The 19,299-nt window shown below is 39.0% G+C and overlaps 7 protein-coding genes and 1 long non-coding RNA gene across 12 annotated transcripts; 6 read left to right on the top strand and 2 right to left on the bottom strand.

The window, feature by feature from the left end:
* Positions 1-23: 23 nt before the first annotated feature.
* Positions 24-989, top strand: LOC132205814 (uncharacterized). The gene is made up of 3 exons (XR_009442722.1): positions 24-155; positions 817-845; positions 904-989. It is a non-coding gene; the product is annotated as an uncharacterized LOC132205814 (long non-coding RNA).
* A 355-nt stretch (positions 990-1,344) lies between these two features.
* On the top strand, positions 1,345-2,661 carry LOC132205813 (uncharacterized). The gene is made up of 4 exons (XM_059635122.1): positions 1,345-1,548; positions 1,605-1,835; positions 2,166-2,323; positions 2,374-2,661. The coding sequence occupies exons 1-4, from the start codon at positions 1,531-1,533 to the stop codon at positions 2,579-2,581; spliced, it is 615 nt and encodes a 204-aa protein (XP_059491105.1). The 5' UTR covers positions 1,345-1,530; the 3' UTR covers positions 2,582-2,661.
* Positions 2,662-2,691: 30 nt separating this feature from the next.
* On the top strand, positions 2,692-5,745 carry LOC132205808 (cilia- and flagella-associated protein 43-like). 2 transcript variants are annotated; one of them, XM_059635115.1, is made up of 10 exons: positions 2,692-3,075; positions 3,124-3,189; positions 3,240-3,394; positions 3,456-3,653; positions 3,966-4,242; positions 4,294-4,446; positions 4,581-4,700; positions 4,751-4,897; positions 4,949-5,205; positions 5,253-5,745. In XM_059635115.1, exons 2-10 carry the CDS (start codon positions 3,136-3,138, stop codon positions 5,380-5,382), a joined length of 1,491 nt encoding a protein of 496 aa, XP_059491098.1. In that variant the 5' UTR covers positions 2,692-3,075; positions 3,124-3,135; the 3' UTR covers positions 5,383-5,745. The 2 variants fall into 2 exon arrangements, with proteins under 2 accessions (XP_059491098.1, XP_059491099.1); XM_059635116.1 differs by having other exon boundaries at positions 2,693-3,075; positions 3,245-3,394.
* LOC132205810 (adiponectin receptor protein) lies at positions 5,423-10,049 on the bottom strand. Of its 3 annotated transcripts, none has more exons than XM_059635118.1 (9): positions 9,865-10,049; positions 8,508-8,789; positions 7,957-8,028; positions 7,715-7,886; positions 7,375-7,555; positions 7,126-7,313; positions 6,667-6,860; positions 6,464-6,613; positions 5,423-6,308 (listed from the first exon to the last, which is right to left on the bottom strand). In XM_059635118.1, exons 2-8 carry the CDS (start codon positions 8,787-8,789, stop codon positions 6,476-6,478), a joined length of 1,227 nt encoding a protein of 408 aa, XP_059491101.1. In that variant the 5' UTR covers positions 9,865-10,049; the 3' UTR covers positions 5,423-6,308; positions 6,464-6,475. The 3 variants fall into 3 exon arrangements, with proteins under 3 accessions (XP_059491101.1, XP_059491102.1, XP_059491103.1); XM_059635119.1 differs by lacking the exon at positions 9,865-10,049 and adding an exon at positions 9,309-9,450; XM_059635120.1 differs by lacking the exon at positions 7,957-8,028.
* A 553-nt stretch (positions 10,050-10,602) lies between these two features.
* Positions 10,603-11,947, top strand: LOC132205812 (homologous-pairing protein 2 homolog). The gene is made up of 4 exons (XM_059635121.1): positions 10,603-10,744; positions 10,971-11,132; positions 11,197-11,451; positions 11,503-11,947. The coding sequence occupies exons 2-4, from the start codon at positions 10,977-10,979 to the stop codon at positions 11,734-11,736; spliced, it is 645 nt and encodes a 214-aa protein (XP_059491104.1). The 5' UTR covers positions 10,603-10,744; positions 10,971-10,976; the 3' UTR covers positions 11,737-11,947.
* On the bottom strand, positions 11,762-13,474 carry LOC132205809 (DNA/RNA-binding protein KIN17). Its single transcript, XM_059635117.1, has 6 exons — positions 13,177-13,474; positions 12,894-13,115; positions 12,361-12,838; positions 12,138-12,303; positions 11,974-12,077; positions 11,762-11,915 (listed from the first exon to the last, which is right to left on the bottom strand). Exons 1-6 carry the CDS (start codon positions 13,386-13,388, stop codon positions 11,856-11,858), a joined length of 1,242 nt encoding a protein of 413 aa, XP_059491100.1. The 5' UTR covers positions 13,389-13,474; the 3' UTR covers positions 11,762-11,855.
* A 222-nt stretch (positions 13,475-13,696) lies between these two features.
* On the top strand, positions 13,697-15,221 carry LOC132192462 (pyrimidodiazepine synthase-like). 2 transcript variants are annotated; one of them, XM_059612437.1, is made up of 6 exons: positions 13,697-13,729; positions 13,914-14,016; positions 14,112-14,217; positions 14,276-14,501; positions 14,560-14,814; positions 14,879-15,221. In XM_059612437.1, the coding sequence occupies exons 1-6, from the start codon at positions 13,697-13,699 to the stop codon at positions 15,023-15,025; spliced, it is 870 nt and encodes a 289-aa protein (XP_059468420.1). In that variant the 3' UTR covers positions 15,026-15,221. The 2 variants fall into 2 exon arrangements, with proteins under 2 accessions (XP_059468420.1, XP_059468421.1); XM_059612438.1 differs by having other exon boundaries at positions 13,698-13,800; positions 14,879-15,219.
* A 237-nt stretch (positions 15,222-15,458) lies between these two features.
* On the top strand, positions 15,459-19,108 carry LOC132205720 (plexin domain-containing protein 2). The gene is made up of 8 exons (XM_059634977.1): positions 15,459-15,561; positions 16,196-16,533; positions 16,667-16,859; positions 17,146-17,355; positions 17,503-17,654; positions 17,710-17,926; positions 18,186-18,304; positions 18,441-19,108. The coding sequence occupies exons 1-8, from the start codon at positions 15,468-15,470 to the stop codon at positions 18,507-18,509; spliced, it is 1,392 nt and encodes a 463-aa protein (XP_059490960.1). The 5' UTR covers positions 15,459-15,467; the 3' UTR covers positions 18,510-19,108.
* Positions 19,109-19,299: the final 191 nt, after the last annotated feature.

Here is a 19,299-nt window from a genome sequence, read left to right as displayed (position 1 = left end):
AGAACTACGTGCGAGAGTAGTGAGTGTCCTAACGCGGCGCCTGCGCCCCCGCCTATCGCGCCCCCTCGAACTCAGCCCCGATACTCAGCCAAGCTCGATTTTCAGTTTTGCCAGTTTCCAAAGCAGTCGACGCGATATCATGGCTAAGGGAAAAGGTGAGCAAAACTACTTTCATTGTCACTGACTTAATAGAACTTCCACACTAGTTTATTTAAAGTTAGAATCAATTTGTGTCGATCATTCGAGAAAGAAGCAAGGAGAGTCTCGCATTATTTGGCGCTATTGCGTCGCACGCACTTGTGCCAAGAAGTGTATTTCGGCCTCTCCGAATGAGAGAAGGCAAAAATAGACTCAAAAACACTCTCACTATCGCCAGGTGAATTGAACTTTATATTTGAACGATTTTTGCTTGGCAGCTTTCGTGAGAAAAAATTAAATTTTAATTATATAAACAAACAATTATAATAAAAATTAAATATAAATAAAACATAATTTATTAATTGATTTATAACTTCCACTATTGCATTCAAATTAAGCATTTTTTTTTTAAATGTGAAATTCTGAAAAATCAATTTTATTCAAAGTGATGGAAGGTTCACGAACAAATTGTTGCTCGTGCGAAATCGATTATGAGAAGCTTCTTGATTACTTTCGCAGCGGGTCAAGCAGGTTGCATACTTTCACAGGCGCGCTAGCTGTTCTTCGAGCAATCGAAAAATTAAAGAATGCAGAATCTGATAAAAATTTAATCTCTTTTTGTCTTCGATTGAACTTGAAATTTTTTTTATTAAAAATTACAATTTTTTCAAATTCCAGGTAGTGGTGGTGGAAAAGCTGCGGAAGAGGTTAGTTCCAAAAATGACTATAAATTTTTGGGAAATCATTTAAAAAATATTATTGCAGAAAAAACCAGCTGCTGCAGGTGGCAGTGGCGGTGCCGCGGCCGGTGCAACGGCTGCTGCTCCCAAGGGTGGCGACAAAAAGGCCGGTGGAAAGAAAGGCACGTTTTGAAGAGAAAAAAATCAATTATTTTTATTTGAAAATATTGATAAATTTTCAGGAGGAAAGAAATAAAGCGCGCTCTTCAGGGACCAAACTCTCTTTCACGTAATTGTAAACTCTGCCACAAAAATAAACTTTCCAGAGAGAAGATTTTGCGAATTTCGAGTCCCCCGTACAAACATTCTACAAAGGCAGCACACTCAGGTTGCATGCAACATGCAAAATTTTCGAACCTATCTACCTTTGATGTTCGCACAAGGACGAAAATTATGAAGAAAAATTTGTGTTCTATTGTTTGTATTTTTATTCCTGAATAAAAATAATACGAAAAAAGTAAAACTTTAAATTTTAGGCTTCTCATTTTTGCTGAGCATCAGGTGAAAATATATTTTAACGAGTATCGACAAGCAGTGGTTGCCAAGGCAGCAGTTTGTTAAGCGCGCGGTGCTTGAGGAGGAGCACACAATAGCTCTGTTTGGAGGTCGACATCAATAATTTATCCTGTTGTTAGCATTATTTTGGGGTAAAATGGAAATTGCGCAGAAGGTATTTTACTCAAATATTCATTTTGTAATGAAAGTTTTAAAATTGTTGGATAAAAGCTGGACGCTTTACTGAGCAAAAATTTTGCTCTTCCTGTTACGGAGAGACTGGCGTTGGACCACTTTGTGCTGGACAGAGAAGATTTTGAGACTAAATTGCGGGATGCTGAGAGGGAGATCAAAGAAGAGTGCTCAACTTTGGAAAAAGAGGCGGCGGAGCTTGAAAGAGCTGCAGACACGGTTTTGCGAAAGTTTCTGTTTGAAATGGAAGAACCAAGTCGAGAAATTAAAGTAAAAACAAGATGTAACTTTTGCCCATTCTAGTCGATAATTATATTTTTTTTTATAAATTTCATAAATATTGTCAACGAAAACCCGCAGATGAGCAATAATAATTTTGACGCATTTTTAGTTAAATTATTTTTATCAATCAAATAATATTTGGGGGGGGGGGGGGGGAATCAATCCGAAACAATGGAAATTAAAAAAAAAACTTTCAACTTCTACAAAGGAATTAATCCAGGATAACTCAATGATTTTGTTGAAAAAAAGTTTGTTTAGTTGATCAAAATCATCAAAACCATAATACCGAAAAAAAGAAACTAAAAACAAAAAATTTAGGGTTTTTTGAGCCAAAGTTTGTCGGTGCGAAATTTCGCTTTGGTGGCGGAGACGGTCGAGGAGGACGAAGAGTTTCGGAAGGAGTTGATGCGCAACGAGATGTATGTGTCCGTGACGAGGTTCATCGCGTTCAGCCCTTGGGAACTAATGAGCGACAGGTGCGTACGGCAAAGTTATAGTCCAGGCAGCTAATTCCAATTTTGTGCAGCGAGTTGGCCGAAAAGCAGCACAAGAGTCCACTCGACCTGCGCAGCTTCAAGAGCATCGCCGAGGGTTTTCAGAAAATGCTGAGCGACGTGGCACGCAGGGCGTCGGACGTCAACTCAGGGGCGCCCGCCGGCTCGATCAGCCGCTCCATATTGAGCCCTGACGAGTCGCAGGCACTCGCCCTTCTTGAAAACTGCGACCAGGCATGACGGAAATTTTCATAGAACCAAACTAGTGATTTTATTTATTCAATAATTCTGAAAGTGGATAAAATTTGAAGAATGACCATGAAATCATATTGATATCATATTAATAAAAAAATTCGCACCCTTTTAAACCAGCAGTTTTCTGCTTTAGTTTCACCGCCGAAAATGAATTTGGACCACAATTAACAAAATTCTGTAACAAAAAACTTTCAGATATTTTAATTTTGACCCAAGCTGGTTCAAGTCGCGTCTTTATTGTGACAGTTAAGAAAATTAACGATGTATTTTTAAAATGAATTCAGGTAGAACTGAATTTGAGTGCTTACGAAGCCACAAAGCACGCCCTTGTCCTCACCAGGGTGATTCGCGACCTGAAGGGACATTTCAACCGAAAGTTCAAAACCCTGAGCGAAGAGAAACAAGAAAAGGTTGAAAGCTGCAGTGGCATTTTGAGTGAGGATCAAAAGTTGGAATTAGGGGGAGATTTTCAGAAACAAGTAAAACAATTTTATATTAAAAATTTTCAAATAATAATTTTAAAAAAGTTTGAAGGGATTATGGAAGAAAGCACATCAGAACAGACCAGCGAAAAAGATATGAAAAGATTGAAAGTAAGTCAATATTTTTTTTAGAAGCTTTTGCTGATTGTTGAAATTGGAAGGAAAGTCTGTCTAGATTTGACGAGCGGCTGAGGGAGATGTCAAAGTTTCGGCTCAAAGTCTGCACGGCCGTGACGCAAGAGGAGCTAAAAGTGGCGCGAATCAAGTTGTGGATTTTGACGCAGTCCGTCTTGTTGTCCAACGAGACGCGCACCAGGCCAGTTTTCATTTCACTAAACATATATGTGAGCAGGAAAAATTGCAAATTTACTTTGCAGGGAGGAGTTGCGCGTTTGCTCGGAGGAGGTCGAGGCGTTGTCCACAAAGAGACAAACGCTGCAGACGCGGTGCGAGAGGAAGAGGCGCAAACACGAGCGGCTCAAGGCGCACGACAAGAAACAGGACAAAACGTTCCACCAGCACTTCACGCATAGCTCGCCGCCGGCCGTCGTCCAACAACTATCAAAACTTTACAAGTAATAATGATAAAAAATAAAAGAATGAAAAAAGTTGTGAATTAAAAAAAAAAATACCTTTGGATTATTAAACGTAGTAAAAATAATTTAAAATTTAAATTATATGACTGTATTCTTGATCCTTGATTTCTTTATAACGATTTTTCTTCTTCAGCCATTAAAAACGCGTTCTTAATTTTAATGTATTAAAGTTCAAATTCTGTAAATTGAAAGTCAATTTGATCCAGACTTACTTTATTTGATTATTATTAAAAAAATCTTATAATTCCATGTCTAGAAAAATAACTATTAATTGTTTTACATTTGATGAAGACGAAGACCAGCAATTAACCTTTCGGCGAGCCAACTGCGGCTGCTCAACAAAGACTACCTGCGTCCTGCCAACAATGCAGACCAGCCGCCGCAAGTGGAGGAGCAGAAGGAGTCTGAAGACGAGTCAGAGGAAGAGACGCCCCTGCACGAGCCGTGCAAACTGTTCATGGCCGCGCTGAAGATCATCGACGTGACCGGCAAGAGGCCCAGCGTGGACACTACGGCCTGGCGCGCCCTTTGCAAAATGCGCAGGGCCAAAGTCGAGGCCGAAATCAGGGTAAAAATTCAAAGTTCTCCCGCGGACAAAAAAAATGATTTGATTCGGCAGGTCAAAGCTACGGCCCTTGAAGTGTCTGAAGTGGAGCAGACGCTGGCAGAGGTCGACGCCAATCTGACCTTCGAAAGGAACAGGGAGCAGCGGCTCAGGGAAAAACTGAACGCGATTTTGGACCGGAAGAGGCGACTCTTGCTTGATATCGAGGTAAAATTTTAAAATGGCTTACTTAATACTCTAAAATTTAAAAATACCCCTTCCTTAGTTAACTTTTTCTAAGTGCTTTTTAATTTTTTCTTGCCATTTTTAGTATTAATTTAAATACAAATAATTTGTTTCAGTTGCAAATACTATTGCCTCTGGGACAAATCGAGGTGAAGAACCTTCACGACCCAAAGGAAATTGAGGAATCGATTTTGGTTCCGAGGAAATTAGTCCGTCAGCAAAACAACAGAATAAGGGTTTAGGAAATTTTAAAAATTAACAAATTTAGAGTGATTCATTTTTGTAGGACGCGGGAGCTGCAAAAATGGTCGCCTTGGAAAGGTCTGTCCGATTCAGGGAGGGTCAACTTCAGGTGGCCCACTGGTATTTGCAAAAGGTAACCCTTCAGCTTCAAATCGCAAAAGACGAGCTAAAGTATGTGGAAAAACTGCCGGTAATTGATAACTTTTTTATTGTAACATTAATAAAGATCAATTTCTGGCAGATAACAAGTGAAATGAAAAAGTACTTGAAGGGCACTCTTCAGGCACCTTCGAGAGCAAAGGTTGGTTGTTACGAAAAGGATTTGGTGCGGCGGAGACGAGAGGCTCTGGCGTCGCGGCTTGCAGACCTTCAGGGGCAACAGAAACGTTTGAAATACGATAATTTAGATTTGGAGCGGCAGATTGCAGAGGCAAAGAGGAAACTTGAGGGCCAGAAGGCAATAAAAGTCGAGCCTAATCCATTGATTGCTTCGACGAAGTGAGATTATTTAGTTAAAAAATTAAATTTTAATTAAATTTGATCAGATTGGCGGGCGAAAAAAGCAAGTTAGAAAGGAAATTCAGGGAGCAGGAGATCGAGTTGTTGGGGCTGAAGGAAGAACTGGAGAAGATGAAATTGAGAACTTTTCCTACACTTTTCAACGTTTCGGTCTAAATATGTTTTAGGGTTTTGTACTTGATATTAAACTGAGGTATTCTTTTCATCAATTTTATTGTGTACCCATCATCACAAACCATTGCGTTCATTAGAAGCAATCAAAATTAAAACTTACGAGACCAAAAATCAAAACAATAAATATATATACGAACCCCCGAGTTGTTGTAATTTTCTTGCGTTAAAAAATGATTTAATGCATTTATTTTATAGATATATCCAGGCAAAGTACATAATGAGCTTTTCTGTATTGATTTAGTAATAATTGGGGTAGCATTAAAAACATACAAAAAGGTTGTTGGTTACTGGGGATCTAATCTTTTTTTAGAATCACATATTGCACGCACACAAAATTTGACCAGCTCGAAGGCATCAAAAGCAATTATCCTACTCTTAATGGAATGTGCTGCTATTCAACTATATTGTATCGAGAAACACTACCTGTTAAACATGGTGATTTGCATTGTGCCTGTCGGACTAAGTTAGAAATTAAGTGTTATAAGTCGTACTAACTCGATTTGTTGGTAATTTTATAGCCTTCGAACTGCGCCAAATGAGTTAATCTAACTAAATTTGTTTGAGAAAAGAAACAGCAAGGAGGTCAGCCAGCTTAAACCGTCCGTGCCTGATATTCGACAGCCTTCTCTTAATTATTCCTCACATAACAGTCTAATCAATAAATATAATAATATATTATTATTCTGACAAAAAATAAGAAACAATTATTGATCCTATCTAAAGTGTTTGGTCCAGCTAATAAGTAGAGCAACTGAGAAAATATTGAAGCTGGGGTCAGTTCTGAGGGGCGTAAAAAACTAGAACATCGAGCCCATACGGTGAAAATGGGGAAGAAAGTAAGGGGGGTACAATCCAGCTGTTCCGGCTCCTTACGAGGGCTGTGTACGAAAAAGCCTCAAGTCTTCATTCTGCAATCAGTTTGTTCCCGTTCAGTTTCATACTGATTTTCATTTTTCATAAATTTGAAAGATTTTCCCATTAATTCTAAATGAATCTCAAGTTCGTTTCAAACTCCGACAGCCTTTTATCAGTTGATTTTAAATTTTAAATGACAGTGTCCTACCTCATAGGTTGTTCAGAAGTCGAGGGGTGGATCGTTCTGTGCGTCACAAGAGCCAACACTCATCCGATACATTGCCATTTCGGATATGCCGTGGTAGTGAACGAAAGCAGCAGCAACTACTAGCACATGGAATATCTGGTGACTCTGGAACTGCAATTCAATATTGAGCAAATGGCCATCACAATCAATGGATAAAAACCTACCACATAATCACATCTGCCTGGAAAGAATCTTTCCGGGACGCGAAGTGCGTAAAAAAGAGCGCCCAAGATGTAAAGGCAGCCCATGAGGATGAGCCAGCCGAGGGACGCTTTGGAAATGGCGTTGAACCAGCCGTCGGCAACAGCATGATGCACCGCAGGAACCACCCCGCTCAGGCCAAAGGTCATAAAGACTCCTGTGCAACAAATTTACCAAAAGTTTTAATTTGAAAGTCTCAGCGATAAAGAAAAAATTTCTGCGATTGTTATAATTAAAATAGACAATATTTTTGTAACATGCTGAAGTGTACAACAGTGTACAATATAAAAAATCACACTATTCCGTTTGTTTAAGTTAATAGTAAAAAATTAAATTGATTTTTGAAAACTTCTAAAAAAAATAAAATAAATAAAGTTTATTTACTCTGAAAATTTGAAATATTGAATAGTTCAATAATTTACCTGCTCGAAGTGCTCTATATTCAGGTTCGGAAAACTTGTCCCACAAGGACACAACAATGGAGGAGATTCCCAGCAAAGTTACCACACAGAGATAAATCACTTTGGGCTGGAAGTCGCAGTAAAAGCCGTAGTACAACCACGGCACAAAAGAGCCCATAATCAGCATGGCAATTCCGCAATAGTCTAACCTGTGATTAAAGTTTTGCAATTAATTATTAGATTTCAATCCAAGTAGCATTGATGACTCACTTGCTGAAAAGTTTTCCCATCGTTTCCGAGTGGCAGCACATTGTGTGGAAAGCAAATGACATTCCAAGACAAAGTATAGCACCTAGGAAAAATGCAGCAAAAACCAGTTTCTCCTGGAATTGCACCTCAATCGACGGTCGGCTCAGGAAGTATGTGGCTATTCCAATGAAAGCAACACAACCTGGAAAAAAAATTGAATAGTTTTGTTAAAAAAAATCAGTGGAACAAAGAGCATGTCATATTGGGGCAATATTTTAACCATTTCAGTCTAAGATTTTTAGAAGCAATATTTTTTCTCATCAATTTTTTAGTAAGTTTAAGGATTTTTTAATTAACAGACCTAGTAGATGGGTCCAGATGTTTCCTGTTTCAGTGTGAATCCTAAAAATGGACCTGAAGCAGGCTGAGAAGGTTGGCAGGGGTGGTCGGTGACCTGTGTGAAGAAAGTCGTTGTCTTGCAACCAATCGGGCAGGTGCTGGAAGTGGCAAACGCTCCACGAAACCTCCCAAACCTAAGAGGCACCGAGAGTCAGAAACGGAATTCAAACTTGTCAGGATCGTTAAATTTGGAATAATAAGCACCTTCATGACGAATCCTTCTGCTTGCTCGGCGGCTTTGTGAGCCAAAGCACCCAGACCCAACTCTTCCGACTCCTTGGCAACAGAGATTGAAAGCACAGATATTAAGCAAAGCTCACTTATGAACAGGGTGGATTTGAAGAAAGCTTTCTTTTGTGTATTTTGACATACGCAACCATCACTACAGAAAAATTAAAACATTGGATGTACAGGAATCTAGGTTAGTTCCTAGCTTATTATTTAAAGGTTGGTTGAGGATTTGAAGATTTTCTTAAGTGGTTTGCACAGTAAAAACTTCACAACCAACAAATTTGGAAAAAACTACTTAACAAATTTTCTAAGCCTGAAATTAACTATAAAAATACCGGTTTCAAGCGTATTGAAGCGTATTACAAAAATACACAAAATAAACAATGAAGTAAATTTTAGATCAACTTATTTTCCCTTCAATATTTGTAAATTTTGAAACAACACACAGGCGGGTGTTAAATAATTTGGACAAGTTAAACGAAAAACAAGTAAAGGCCAATGGGTGTTGCAATTTAATGAGAGACCTCATGGTCCAAGAGTTCTGTGTCAATGGGTGTGCTGGGCAGCGGGCAGCCCTCCTCCTCCTCCTCCAGCACGCTCGCCTCGTCGTCCCTGGCCAGCAACTCTTTGACCTCGCGCAGTCCAGGCACCTCTGTTGGGTCCTCATCCTCCTCTGCCGACTGCTGAAGCCATCGACGACGCAACCCTTCCGGCAATTTTGGGATCAAGGGCGGCGTGCTCGGCAGCGAGTCCTCCGAGGAAGAGTCGGCGGGCCCTTCGAATCTTTTCACAATAACGGGCTCCATCTGTGAACAAGCAATTTTTTAATTAATATTATTAAAAAAAAAAAGTTGCAAAAGAAAGAAAAATAAATGTTGACCCTTGAAAGCCTTGACCGTCTTTTATCAGTCTGTCTGGCATTGGTTTCATTTTTATGATTTATATGATTAATATATTTAATAAGAAATAATTTCAACACATCGAGTTGAAGGTTCTAGAGCTATTGAAATAAAAAAAAGGGGCAGTCGCTGGATTTGATAACAATAAATTATCATTGGCACACTTTTTATTTGTTCAGAAAGTTTTTTTTTTTAAAGGAAAAAAAATAAAAGACTGCTTTCTCCTTGATTAGCGGCGCATGAAATCTAGATCGATCAGTCTCTAAGAATAGCAAAACTCATTACGAGCAAATCAACGTCACTGCAATTAGCAATTATTTATTTCTCAACTTTCAATCAACTCTGATTGTGTGTGAATGGTTCATTGATGGAAATTGCCAATCAATATTCCGGATTGCGGAAAAATTAGCGAAATATTTATTTTACCTTGAGTTTCGCTTGCCTGATTTGATTAAAATAGAGAAAAGCGCTTCTTCACGTGTCTCTGTCTCGAGTCGAAGCCTTACGGCGTGTTTATGCACAGGATAAACAAGAGCAAAGTAGCTTCTCGCTCGACGACGAGCAGCCGACTCGCGCGACCTTTTTCAAGACCAATAACTCCGAGCGACAAATTAGTAGGCTCCAGTGACCTTTTCCCAGCGCCAAGTGAACACACACGCGACAAACGCCAAACGAAATAAATATATTTTTAATAGTGCCGTTTTTGCCGCTTCCTGTCCGCTTGCGACAGAAAAATGAATTTCTCTTATTTTCTCTCTGATATCGATCAATCACAAAGCAGCAGCCCCCCTGAAATAAAATTTTATTTTTCTGGGCGCTCGTCTGTCGAGCACAAAACTAACTGTATTTACAATTGGATGTTTAAAATAATTGTCAAACCTTGACCGCGTTTGTTCTAGATAAAAATTGTAAATTTTATCACCAGCCCTATGCGTCCCTCGTGCACCTGCGTCACGGACCCAATCGGACAAACTGTACTCGCCTTTCTGTGATATCCTGTCCCAATGCAGCACTTTCTCGAGTCGAATCAGCCCCTCGGAACCAGCCCAAACGCTACGCAGACCCTTCGACGCGAATATTTCATGCCACGGGCCCCGAAAGTGCCCCAAAACGGCCCGTTCTGGAGTGCGTAATTCGAGTTTTTAAATGCCCTCTCTCTCTTTATTCTCGAATACTCAAACCAGCTGACCAATACTCGATGCTGATTGGTCGACGCGACCAGAGAGTACCGTCGGGAGTTGCTATCGGGGCGGGACGCACTTTGGTCTGTCTAGCAAATTAGGCCCGTAGATAAAATAACTGTGATCGATGAGTCAGTTTAATTGAAAATCAATGTGAACATTGCGTAAAATCGTAATAACTGGGAGTTTTAAAATCTGCAATCTTTGTAAAGAGGCAACTCCTTTGTACAACACCTTGAAATTGGCGTGACGTCATGAAATAGCAAAGATTTACACCAATGGGAAAAATGGATTTACGCTCAAATCAATTCGCATTTTGACACGTGCCTCTTATATAATTAGCATTACAAACACCGATTAATAATAATTTTACACGAGTCTTTTGCCTAAAACGATCATGTATAATTGCGCAGCTTATTTTAATTCCTACATTACAACACCTAAGGCAAATTCTCGTTTGAAATTTTGACGAAATGCTGGTTTACCGCTCTTTTTTGAGTGCCCTCGTCCATTCAAGGAACTCGTCAATTCCAGCCAATCAACGTTGAAAGTTTTTAAAGGGCACCAACAGCAACCCTTGGTACCATCTGTGTGCGATGCAAATCCCGCGTCAAGGATTGCAAATGCACCGCGTATTATTATGACGACCAAGATTTTCTAGATCTTTTGCATAGCTTTGAGGTAAATTAATAGTTCAAATAAACAAAGGATAAAGAGACTCAAAATACTTGCCAAGTACCAAATGCTTTTTTAAATTTTGTAAGCATAATTATGCCAGAAACACTTTTTATCAATTTAAAAAAAATACATTTCCATTCCATTTATTGTTATGTGTATGATATAATCCAGTAAAAGATAATTTATAATATTTAAATTGAACTGCGACTTGTGATTTTTATTCTACTAGATTCTCATGATGCCCGAGGAAAAGGGTATCAAGTTGACGGACAAGATCCTGAGGTTGTTCCAAGGCACAGGAAAACCCTTCACAGCGAATGCCATTCTAAAAGAACTGCCCAAGGAGGAAAAGAAGACCAACGTAGAAAAGGCTCTGTGCAAGTTGGTTGACGTAAGACTTTTAAATTCCTTAATTTGTAATATATTTTACAATTTACATTAAATTTCTCTCACAGTCAGAGGAAGTTGTGGAGAAGACCTTTGGCAAGAAAAAGCTTTACTTTGCCAAGCAGACAAAGGTGGACTCTTCGAAGCTGTTGGAGCTTCGAAACAAACTCAATGAGAATATCAACCTTCTGGACAGAGAGTTGTTGAATGTGGAGCAGGCGGTCAAAACTCTCGAGAGCGAAGTGAGGCAACAGACTGACAAGGGAAAGCAAGATCCAGACCAAAAACTCAGCGACGCCGAGTTGCAAGAGGCCATTGATGAGGTGATTTTTTGTATGACGTCTTGAATGAAAGATAAAAAAAATTGTATTTAGATGCAAAAGAGGCTGGACAGCCTTGTGCGTCAGAAGGAGAAAATTCTAGCAGCCAATGGTCCGAAGAAATGCAAACAGAGCAAAGCTGTTTATGAAAAGGCCTGGAGGCAGAGGAAGCGAATGGTCAGGGATGTCATGGACGCAGTCTTGGAGAACTCAGAGATGACCAAACAGAAGCTCATTGAGGACATTGGGCTGGAGACTGACGAAGATGCCGGGGTCTCCCTTCCCTGATCATTAATAGTTTGAAACATCTCATAAGATTAACAATAAGATATTTACTGCTTATCACAATTATAATAATTAGTTTATTGTAATTTAAAGAAAATAAAATTAACGTACAAGGGCCAAAGTTAAGATTTCTCCAGTTTGCTGAAGTGCTCATAAGGTACTTCTTTGGTGATGTATTTATCCTGAAATAATAAATATATTCTTACCAAATGGACTACTCAAGAGATTAAAAGAACATACCTTGGACTTAAACAAAAGATAAGCCTTAAATCGGTCAACAAGAACTTCTTCTAAGATAGCTTTCTTACCCCTGTACTCGCCTTTGAGAATTAAAACGTGCTTGCCTGAGAACAATTTTTACGTCTCTAAAATTCATGAAAATAAAAAAATGGTGAAAAACATACCAGGTTGCGGAATAACTGTCTGCAAATGATCTTCACCCAGTTTCAATTTGTGTCCTGTCGAAAGAACTTCGACATAAGCTTGGCCGTCCTTCACTTTAGTGATGACAGCCTTCTGATTGTGGTATTTCTCTCCTAAAGCTTTTGTAACTATTTTCACAATGATGCCCTGAAGAAATTCAATTAAATTTTAGTTGACAAATAATGTTAATAAACATTGAATTACCTCGATTAGCCACGATTCTTCCTCCTCCTCGTCATCAGAACTCAGCCTTTCCTCTTTCAAGCGGTTCTCCTCTTTGACTCTGTACTCCTTTTGGACCTTCCTCTTCTTCATGGCCATATCTTCCAACATTGCCTCCTCCAGGCCAGACAACTTCCTTTTGCCATCGTCCGACTTGTAGCTTTTCATGGACCGGACCGATTTTGTGTCGTCGTCTTTCAACTCTGCTTTAATGAGTTGGGGAAGGGGAACTGCGCTGATTGAAGGTTTTGGTGCCAGTTTTAGTTGAAGGGAAATTTTTTCTTCTTCGTCTGTTCGGACAAACTCTCTGGGCTCGGGAGGCGCTTCTTCCTCATCTCCTTTTGAAGCTTTACCCTTCTCCACCTGCTTCTCAACAAAGTCCATCAGTTTCTCCTCATCGTCTTTGTCCATCCTCTTCTTCTTTTCTTTCCTCTCTTGCCTTGCCAAAGTCTCAGGATTTCTAAAATTAAGGTCATTTTTAGTTCAGAGCATAAAAAGTTCCATTGAGGTCAAACCTGTCGATCCAAGTGATGAACCAGCCCTTCTCCGTTTCGTCAACCACACAATGACCAGCCTTGCCAAGAAATCTCACAAAGCCAGTCAGCGTGCACCACCTGGTTGCGTTCATGTGGACGTGCTGTTTATTCCCAATATAGTCCTGGTAAACCTTGTTTGCCAACACTCGCTTAGTTCCGTACTGTCTCCTCAGGATGTCCATAAAGCCATCATAGAACTCTCTAGAATTTTGCAAAAAAAATTTAATGCAGTTCAAGCTAGATATAATTTTTATCAAATTACTTGGAGAACTCTCCCATGAATTTGCCAGGGTTGTCGGCGAACATGAGGAGATTCCTCTGATGGGATTCGGACGTTGTGTGACATTTGAAGCCATTCTCGTCCCGACATTGTTTTTGACACATCTGACAGTACCAGCGCAACTTCTGAAGGCCTTTGGCCTTCATCTTGTTGGCGAGGTACTTAGGCGTACCTACTTCTGCTTTTTTACCCATTTTGAAGCCTCAAAATCGACAATTTCAACGAATTTAAGCGGAAAACTGAAATTATTGCGTTTACGTGTTTGTTTACGACAGGTACACAATGCTGCCAACAACTGGATTTTTATTGATCTGACAAAAACTAGCAAAGCATAAAAGAGGAGCTTTTTATGTGTCCATTAAATTATTAATTATTAAAATAAATAAAATTCATCAATTAAAGCAGTTGAGCATGTTTAATATTCCCTTGTTCTTGTTGCCAAATAAAAATTACAAAAATTAAGTGGATTATTTTAGGTGGCAACATTGTGTTGTGTTGCCCAATGACGTCACACACCATTTCAGTGTTGACAAAAGTGAGAGGAAGATTTTTTATCATTTTTAAATCGCCAATCTATTAAATATACACAACTTTGCACTTTTTCGTGTGAGATTTCTTTTATCTTAATTGTTTTTGATAAGCAACAGTATCAAAATGACTAGCTATATATGTAGTATAGCTGTCCTTAAATAATAATGATCTCGTCTTTTTCTTCACAGAGCCGGTTCAGTTTTAGGAGTGCTCCCTTCTTTGAAACCGTTCGCCGCACCTTTAGCACTCAGCAGCCATCAAAAATGAATGAAAAATTCCATCTTGCTCAAGGTCAACAACTTTACTCTTCTTCATCAGTTTATTTATTTTCAAAAATACAATTAATATTTTGAATATTTTATGAAATCCATGTAATTTTGAAACAGGCTCTTCCCACACTCCTGTGGAGAAAGGAGGAATGCGAATTTACAACATGCGCTTCTGTCCTTACGGCCAGCGAAGTCTCCTTGTCGGCACTGCCAAGGGCATAGAGTATTATTGCACTTGACAATTGCAAAGAGGCATTACTACTATCAGCTAATTGTTTCAGTTTTGAAGTTGTTAACGTCAATCTGGTGGACAAGCCTGATTGGTTCTTGGCCCTGAACCCTTTGGGCCAGGTTCCGACACTTGAGTACAGCGATGGACGAATCCTTGCCGAGTCTCTGATTGTGTCCGAGTACTTGGACGAAATCGGAGACAGTACCCGTCCGTTGCAGTCAAAGGACCCATTCCAGAGATCCAGGGACAAAATGCTGATGGAGCGTTTCAACATGGTACTTAATTTGAATTAAAATTTATTTAAAAATTTAATATATATAATTTTTTGTAAAGGTCATCAACCCTCTATTCAAAGTGATGTTGAACCTCCACAAGCCAGATTTGGATTTGAGTCCTTTTGATAAAATGCTTGACAATCTTGAAACTTTCGAGAAGGAGCTTGTCAGTCGTGGAACTAAGTTTTTCGGAGGAGACAAGCCAGGCCTGCTTGACTACATGATTTGGCCTTGGTTTGAGAGGTTTGAGATCCTCTTTGCTATGGGCAATGAGAGCAAGTTGAAGATTCCCCAGTCCCGTTTCCCCAGACTGGTGAGGAATGCTAAAACAAATTTAAATTTTAGGTCTTAAGATGAGTATTTTTGTTTTATTTCAGTTCAAATGGACCAATGAGATGTTGGAAGACGAGGCAGTCAAGACTTGGTGGCTGCCCCTTGATGCACACGTGCAATACTTGAAAGCCCGCCTGTTTGGACCTGTTGACTACGATTTCCTTGCAAGGCAGCCACAATCCAATATTTAGTTTGTGGAGAGAAGGATGAAGGAGGCAAATAATTTTTGTATATTAAAATCAATCAAAATGTGATCAATATGGAACCATGATTGAAAATCTGAGGCCTATATTAACAATTACAACAGATTTACAAAATATTCCAAATTTATAATCTATTTTTGTATAATAAAAAAAATGATATGCAAATAAATATTTTTTGCAGAATATATTAAAAATGGGTTATGTTTGTAAATAATTTGTATATTATTTCTATAACCCAAAATTAATCACTGACTATTTTTGTGTATTAATTTCATTTTTGAATTGAACGTCCTTTAATTAATTTCTTGTAAAATCTAAGAGAATTGTGAACAAAAGAAATTATTACGATTTTTTAATGGAAAAACCGGTTTGTTAAAAATTTCAGCGAGTCGGTGAAAAACCGTCGCAAATTATACCGATTCGGAAGAAAATGGCGTCGGCAGGCAGACGTGCCGTTCGATCGGCCTGCATTTTACTCGTTTTATTCCACCTTTCTGCACTGATATCGTCAACGAAAGTCGCAGGTTAGTTTTTAGACGAATTTTGCTTGCCCTCGGGCGAAATTAGGTGGCCGCTGCAAACGCCTAGCGTAGAAAGAAAGGCAAAGTTCATCGTCCCCTGCGTCGCAATTCGCGATGCTTCACTAATTATACCGTTAATTACGTCAAGCCTGGGTGATTCGGGCCGAAAGAGTGTTCGGCGAGTGCGGTTGAACGGCCGAAAACAACGTGGACCGATTGAAGGGGCCCAACGTAGTCGGCTGAAGGAACGTGGGACGATTAAATTGGCACTCGTTCAACCTGTTGCTTCACCTGTGCCAATAAAATCGATTGCCAGAGGCAGATGCTGAAGTTGTAAATGGCTTTGTTTCACGATTTTAACTAGAAATATGTTAGTGTTAATTAATTTCAATGTGCATTTCTTAGTCATAAATTCAAACAATTTATTCATGGAACATTGTCTCAAAACTTTTTTTTATTACATACATAAAACCAGCATCAAAATTTCATCATTATTATTTTTACAGCTTATCTAATTTTGTTGGGTTTTTGCGGTTGAGGTATTTGGTTTTTTTTTATCACTTTTACATTCATACATGCATGCATCGTCATTGTACGAAAATAGGCTATTCTAATGTTGTGAATTTTTCAATTGCAGAAGATGGATCATTTTCGTATTATGAACCGCCGTCGCACAACATCGAACGAAGGGCTGTCGTTTCATCAACACCAGCCGTGGTCACCTCCAGCCAGGCGCCTCCGCCGCCTCCAACGACCACCACCCCTATCCCTCCATGGGCTGATTTCCCCGAGTTTCCGGACAACAAGACTTTCACCGAACATGATATTCTGCAAACCTCAGAGGACCACCACAAGTATTACAACAGCACCTTCCTTGTTGATGCCAAGATAGCCAAGGAGTTTTGGGTCAACATGGACTCGAGGAAGGACGTGCAGGTCAACAGCATGCTCTCGGACTCTCATCGAAGGGCAGCGGTAATTTATTAATTGTTATATCAAATCTCCAAAATCCTCTTCTGATATTAAACTACAGAAATCCTAAAATCCTCCTGTTCAAATTATTTGTGCATCCTTATATTTTTATAATAATTAAATTTTTTTGTTCAAGACGGTCAAGTTGTCATTTGAATTTCCATTCTACGGGCACTACGTGCGGAATGTGACGGTAGCAACTGGTGGTTTTTTGTACCTGGGTGATTATGTGCATGCCTGGCTGACTGCCACTCAGTATATTGCGCCCCTAATGGCCAACTTCGACCCCAGTGTGTCCAACAACAGCTACGTCAAATACGTAGACAATGGTAAATAATTTTGATCAAATTTCAAGCAGCGCTAAATTTTCCATTTGCTACTTTCTGCTTACAAAGGCAATTCTCCCGTAAGTATTGTAGAGCAGATGCATAAATTAACAATAGCTAGTCTATTAAATTTTCTAATGTTAATTCATATCTGAGTATAAATTCAATACAAATAATTTTGTGTTAAATTTTTGTTTTTAAAGCTTTTGGTTCTTAAAATTCATTCTCTATTTGCCATAGTAAAAACAAAATGATAGTTAATTTTTCATTTTTTTCCTTGCAATTTTAGGAACTGCCTTTACCGTTCAATGGGAAAATGTCCATCTGAAGGATCGTCCTGAAAAGGGAGAGTTTACTTTCCAGGTGACCTTGCACAAGAACGGCAACATCATCTTTGTTTACGAGCAGGTTCCTGTCAAAATAGAGGAAATCGATGATGAAAAGCACCCCGTCAAAATTGGTATTTCTGATGCTTACATCGTAGACAAGAATATTTTCTGTAAGTAAAAATGTGGTAATTACCTTAGGTGTAAAGTAGATTTCACCTGTGGTATTGCTTATAAGAATATTAATGGACATTATAAGCTCCAGTTCGTAATGGTTATTTTGGTTGGAAGGTTCTAATTAAATTTTTTATTAATTTTAGTTGTTCGGAAAAAGACAATTTATGAGTACCACCGTGTGCACTTTACCAAGAGTGACATTCTTAACTCGACCATCATTTTCTTGGTGGCGCTCCCCACCTGCTCCATGCTCAAAGACTGCACCACCTGCACAGGTGTCAACATTGGGTTCGAGGTTGGAACAAGTGAATTTGAATGAGGCGGGAAAATTCAATTCTTTTGTATTGCAGTGCCAGTGGTGCCCGACTATTGAGCGGTGCTCCGACGGTGTGGACCGCAACCGTCAAGAGTGGCTGGCCAAGGAGTGCCACCTGCAGAATGTGACTAAGCCGACACAGTGCAGTCCCTCCGAACGCCGAATGTCGCCCACCGTCCAGCCCATCTACAATCTGCCCACACAAGAGCCAGCGGCTGAAACTCGACAGGGAGAAGAAGAACAGTCTTCTGGTAATTTTCAACTTTAAATTAATTCTTTAATTATTACTTGATAGCACATAAATTATTGGTAGTTTTTATTTTTTTTTTTATGATTTATTTCATAAAATACTGGAATTCAAAATTTGAGACAAAAAAAAAAGGAAATTCATAGAAAGATTATATTAGTTTATTTAAAACCAGTATCATGTTTGAATATGTAATAAATATTAATATAATTATATTTCTAATGTTTTTACTTGTAAATTAATGGGCTTCATTTTTTTTGCAGGAGGTTACTTGGCTGTTGCATTTGCTGTTTTGCTCAGTTGCGTGGTGCTCACGTTTGTTGTGTGGGCCGTCTATGCTTATCTCAATCCTCACTCTCCCTCTGGCCAATTCTTGATTCGAGTAAGTTGAAATTATATTTCGAGTTTCATCATTTTTATGAAAATAGTATTTTTTTGGCAATGTTCAAATTTTATTATTATTAATATATTGTTTTATTCAATGCTGACTCAATAAATAAATTTGATCTGTTTTTCAGTACCGACCCAACCAGTGGCAGTGGCGACGAGGTGAGGCGCGTTACATGGCAGCGACCATCCACATGTGAGATCCTCCTCGGCCAATTATAGTTGAAATCGATGCGAATCGGACAGCTTCCTAAGACTCATTGTGATTTGATTGGAGGTCGAGACAATCCAAATGGTTTTTGATCTAAGTCTTCCCGAATTTAGCTGAGGAGAGAGTGAGTGTGTATTTGCAAATTTTTGAGAACGAGCTTAACCAAAAATAACTCATTTATTGTCTGATTGTATTTAACGAAGGCATTCTCACCACTTGTTTTTATTGCAACGTTGAAAAGACAATTTTTAAATGCTGTTTTAATTGTTACTGAAAATTTTTAACCCTCTGTAATCATGAATTGAATCAGAATTGAATTTAAGTTCTGCGTGCAAGCGAATGAAAGGAAGTTGCTGTACATTATTATTTAATTTTAAAAATCGGATCACGTTAATTCTCAAAAGTATCATGTAATAGAGCTTTGGTCATTATTTAATTTTTAGTTAGCAAGAAAGTAAAAGACGAGCACCGATTAATTATACTTATAGTTTATTATTACTCTTATTGTCTGTTGAGAAAAGTTTGTGTAATTATTCATGTAATGCAACGAGAGTGAAATAAATTATTTCGACGAGACTATTAGCAATATTGGCGCGTGTCACTTCTTCCTTTTCCTATTTCTGCCGGATCGTGGAAATGCATTACTGAGGTCAGTCTCTGCATTTGATTGTCCTTGATTGGGAGTATGGGAAAGCTGTCCTTTTATTGTCGGAGCACCTGATGAGTCGCTTGCTGGTCACGTTCGCGGAACATTGAACACATAAGTTTATCTGTTCGCT

Source organism: Neocloeon triangulifer, unplaced genomic scaffold, assembly GCF_031216515.1.
Source record: "Neocloeon triangulifer isolate White Clay Creek 2 clone unplaced genomic scaffold, ASM3121651v1 ptg000003l, whole genome shotgun sequence".
Lineage (NCBI taxonomy): Eukaryota > Metazoa > Arthropoda > Insecta > Ephemeroptera > Baetidae > Neocloeon > Neocloeon triangulifer.
The sequence above is the reverse complement of the archived record's forward strand: the minus strand, read 5'-3'. Positions and strand labels throughout refer to the sequence as shown.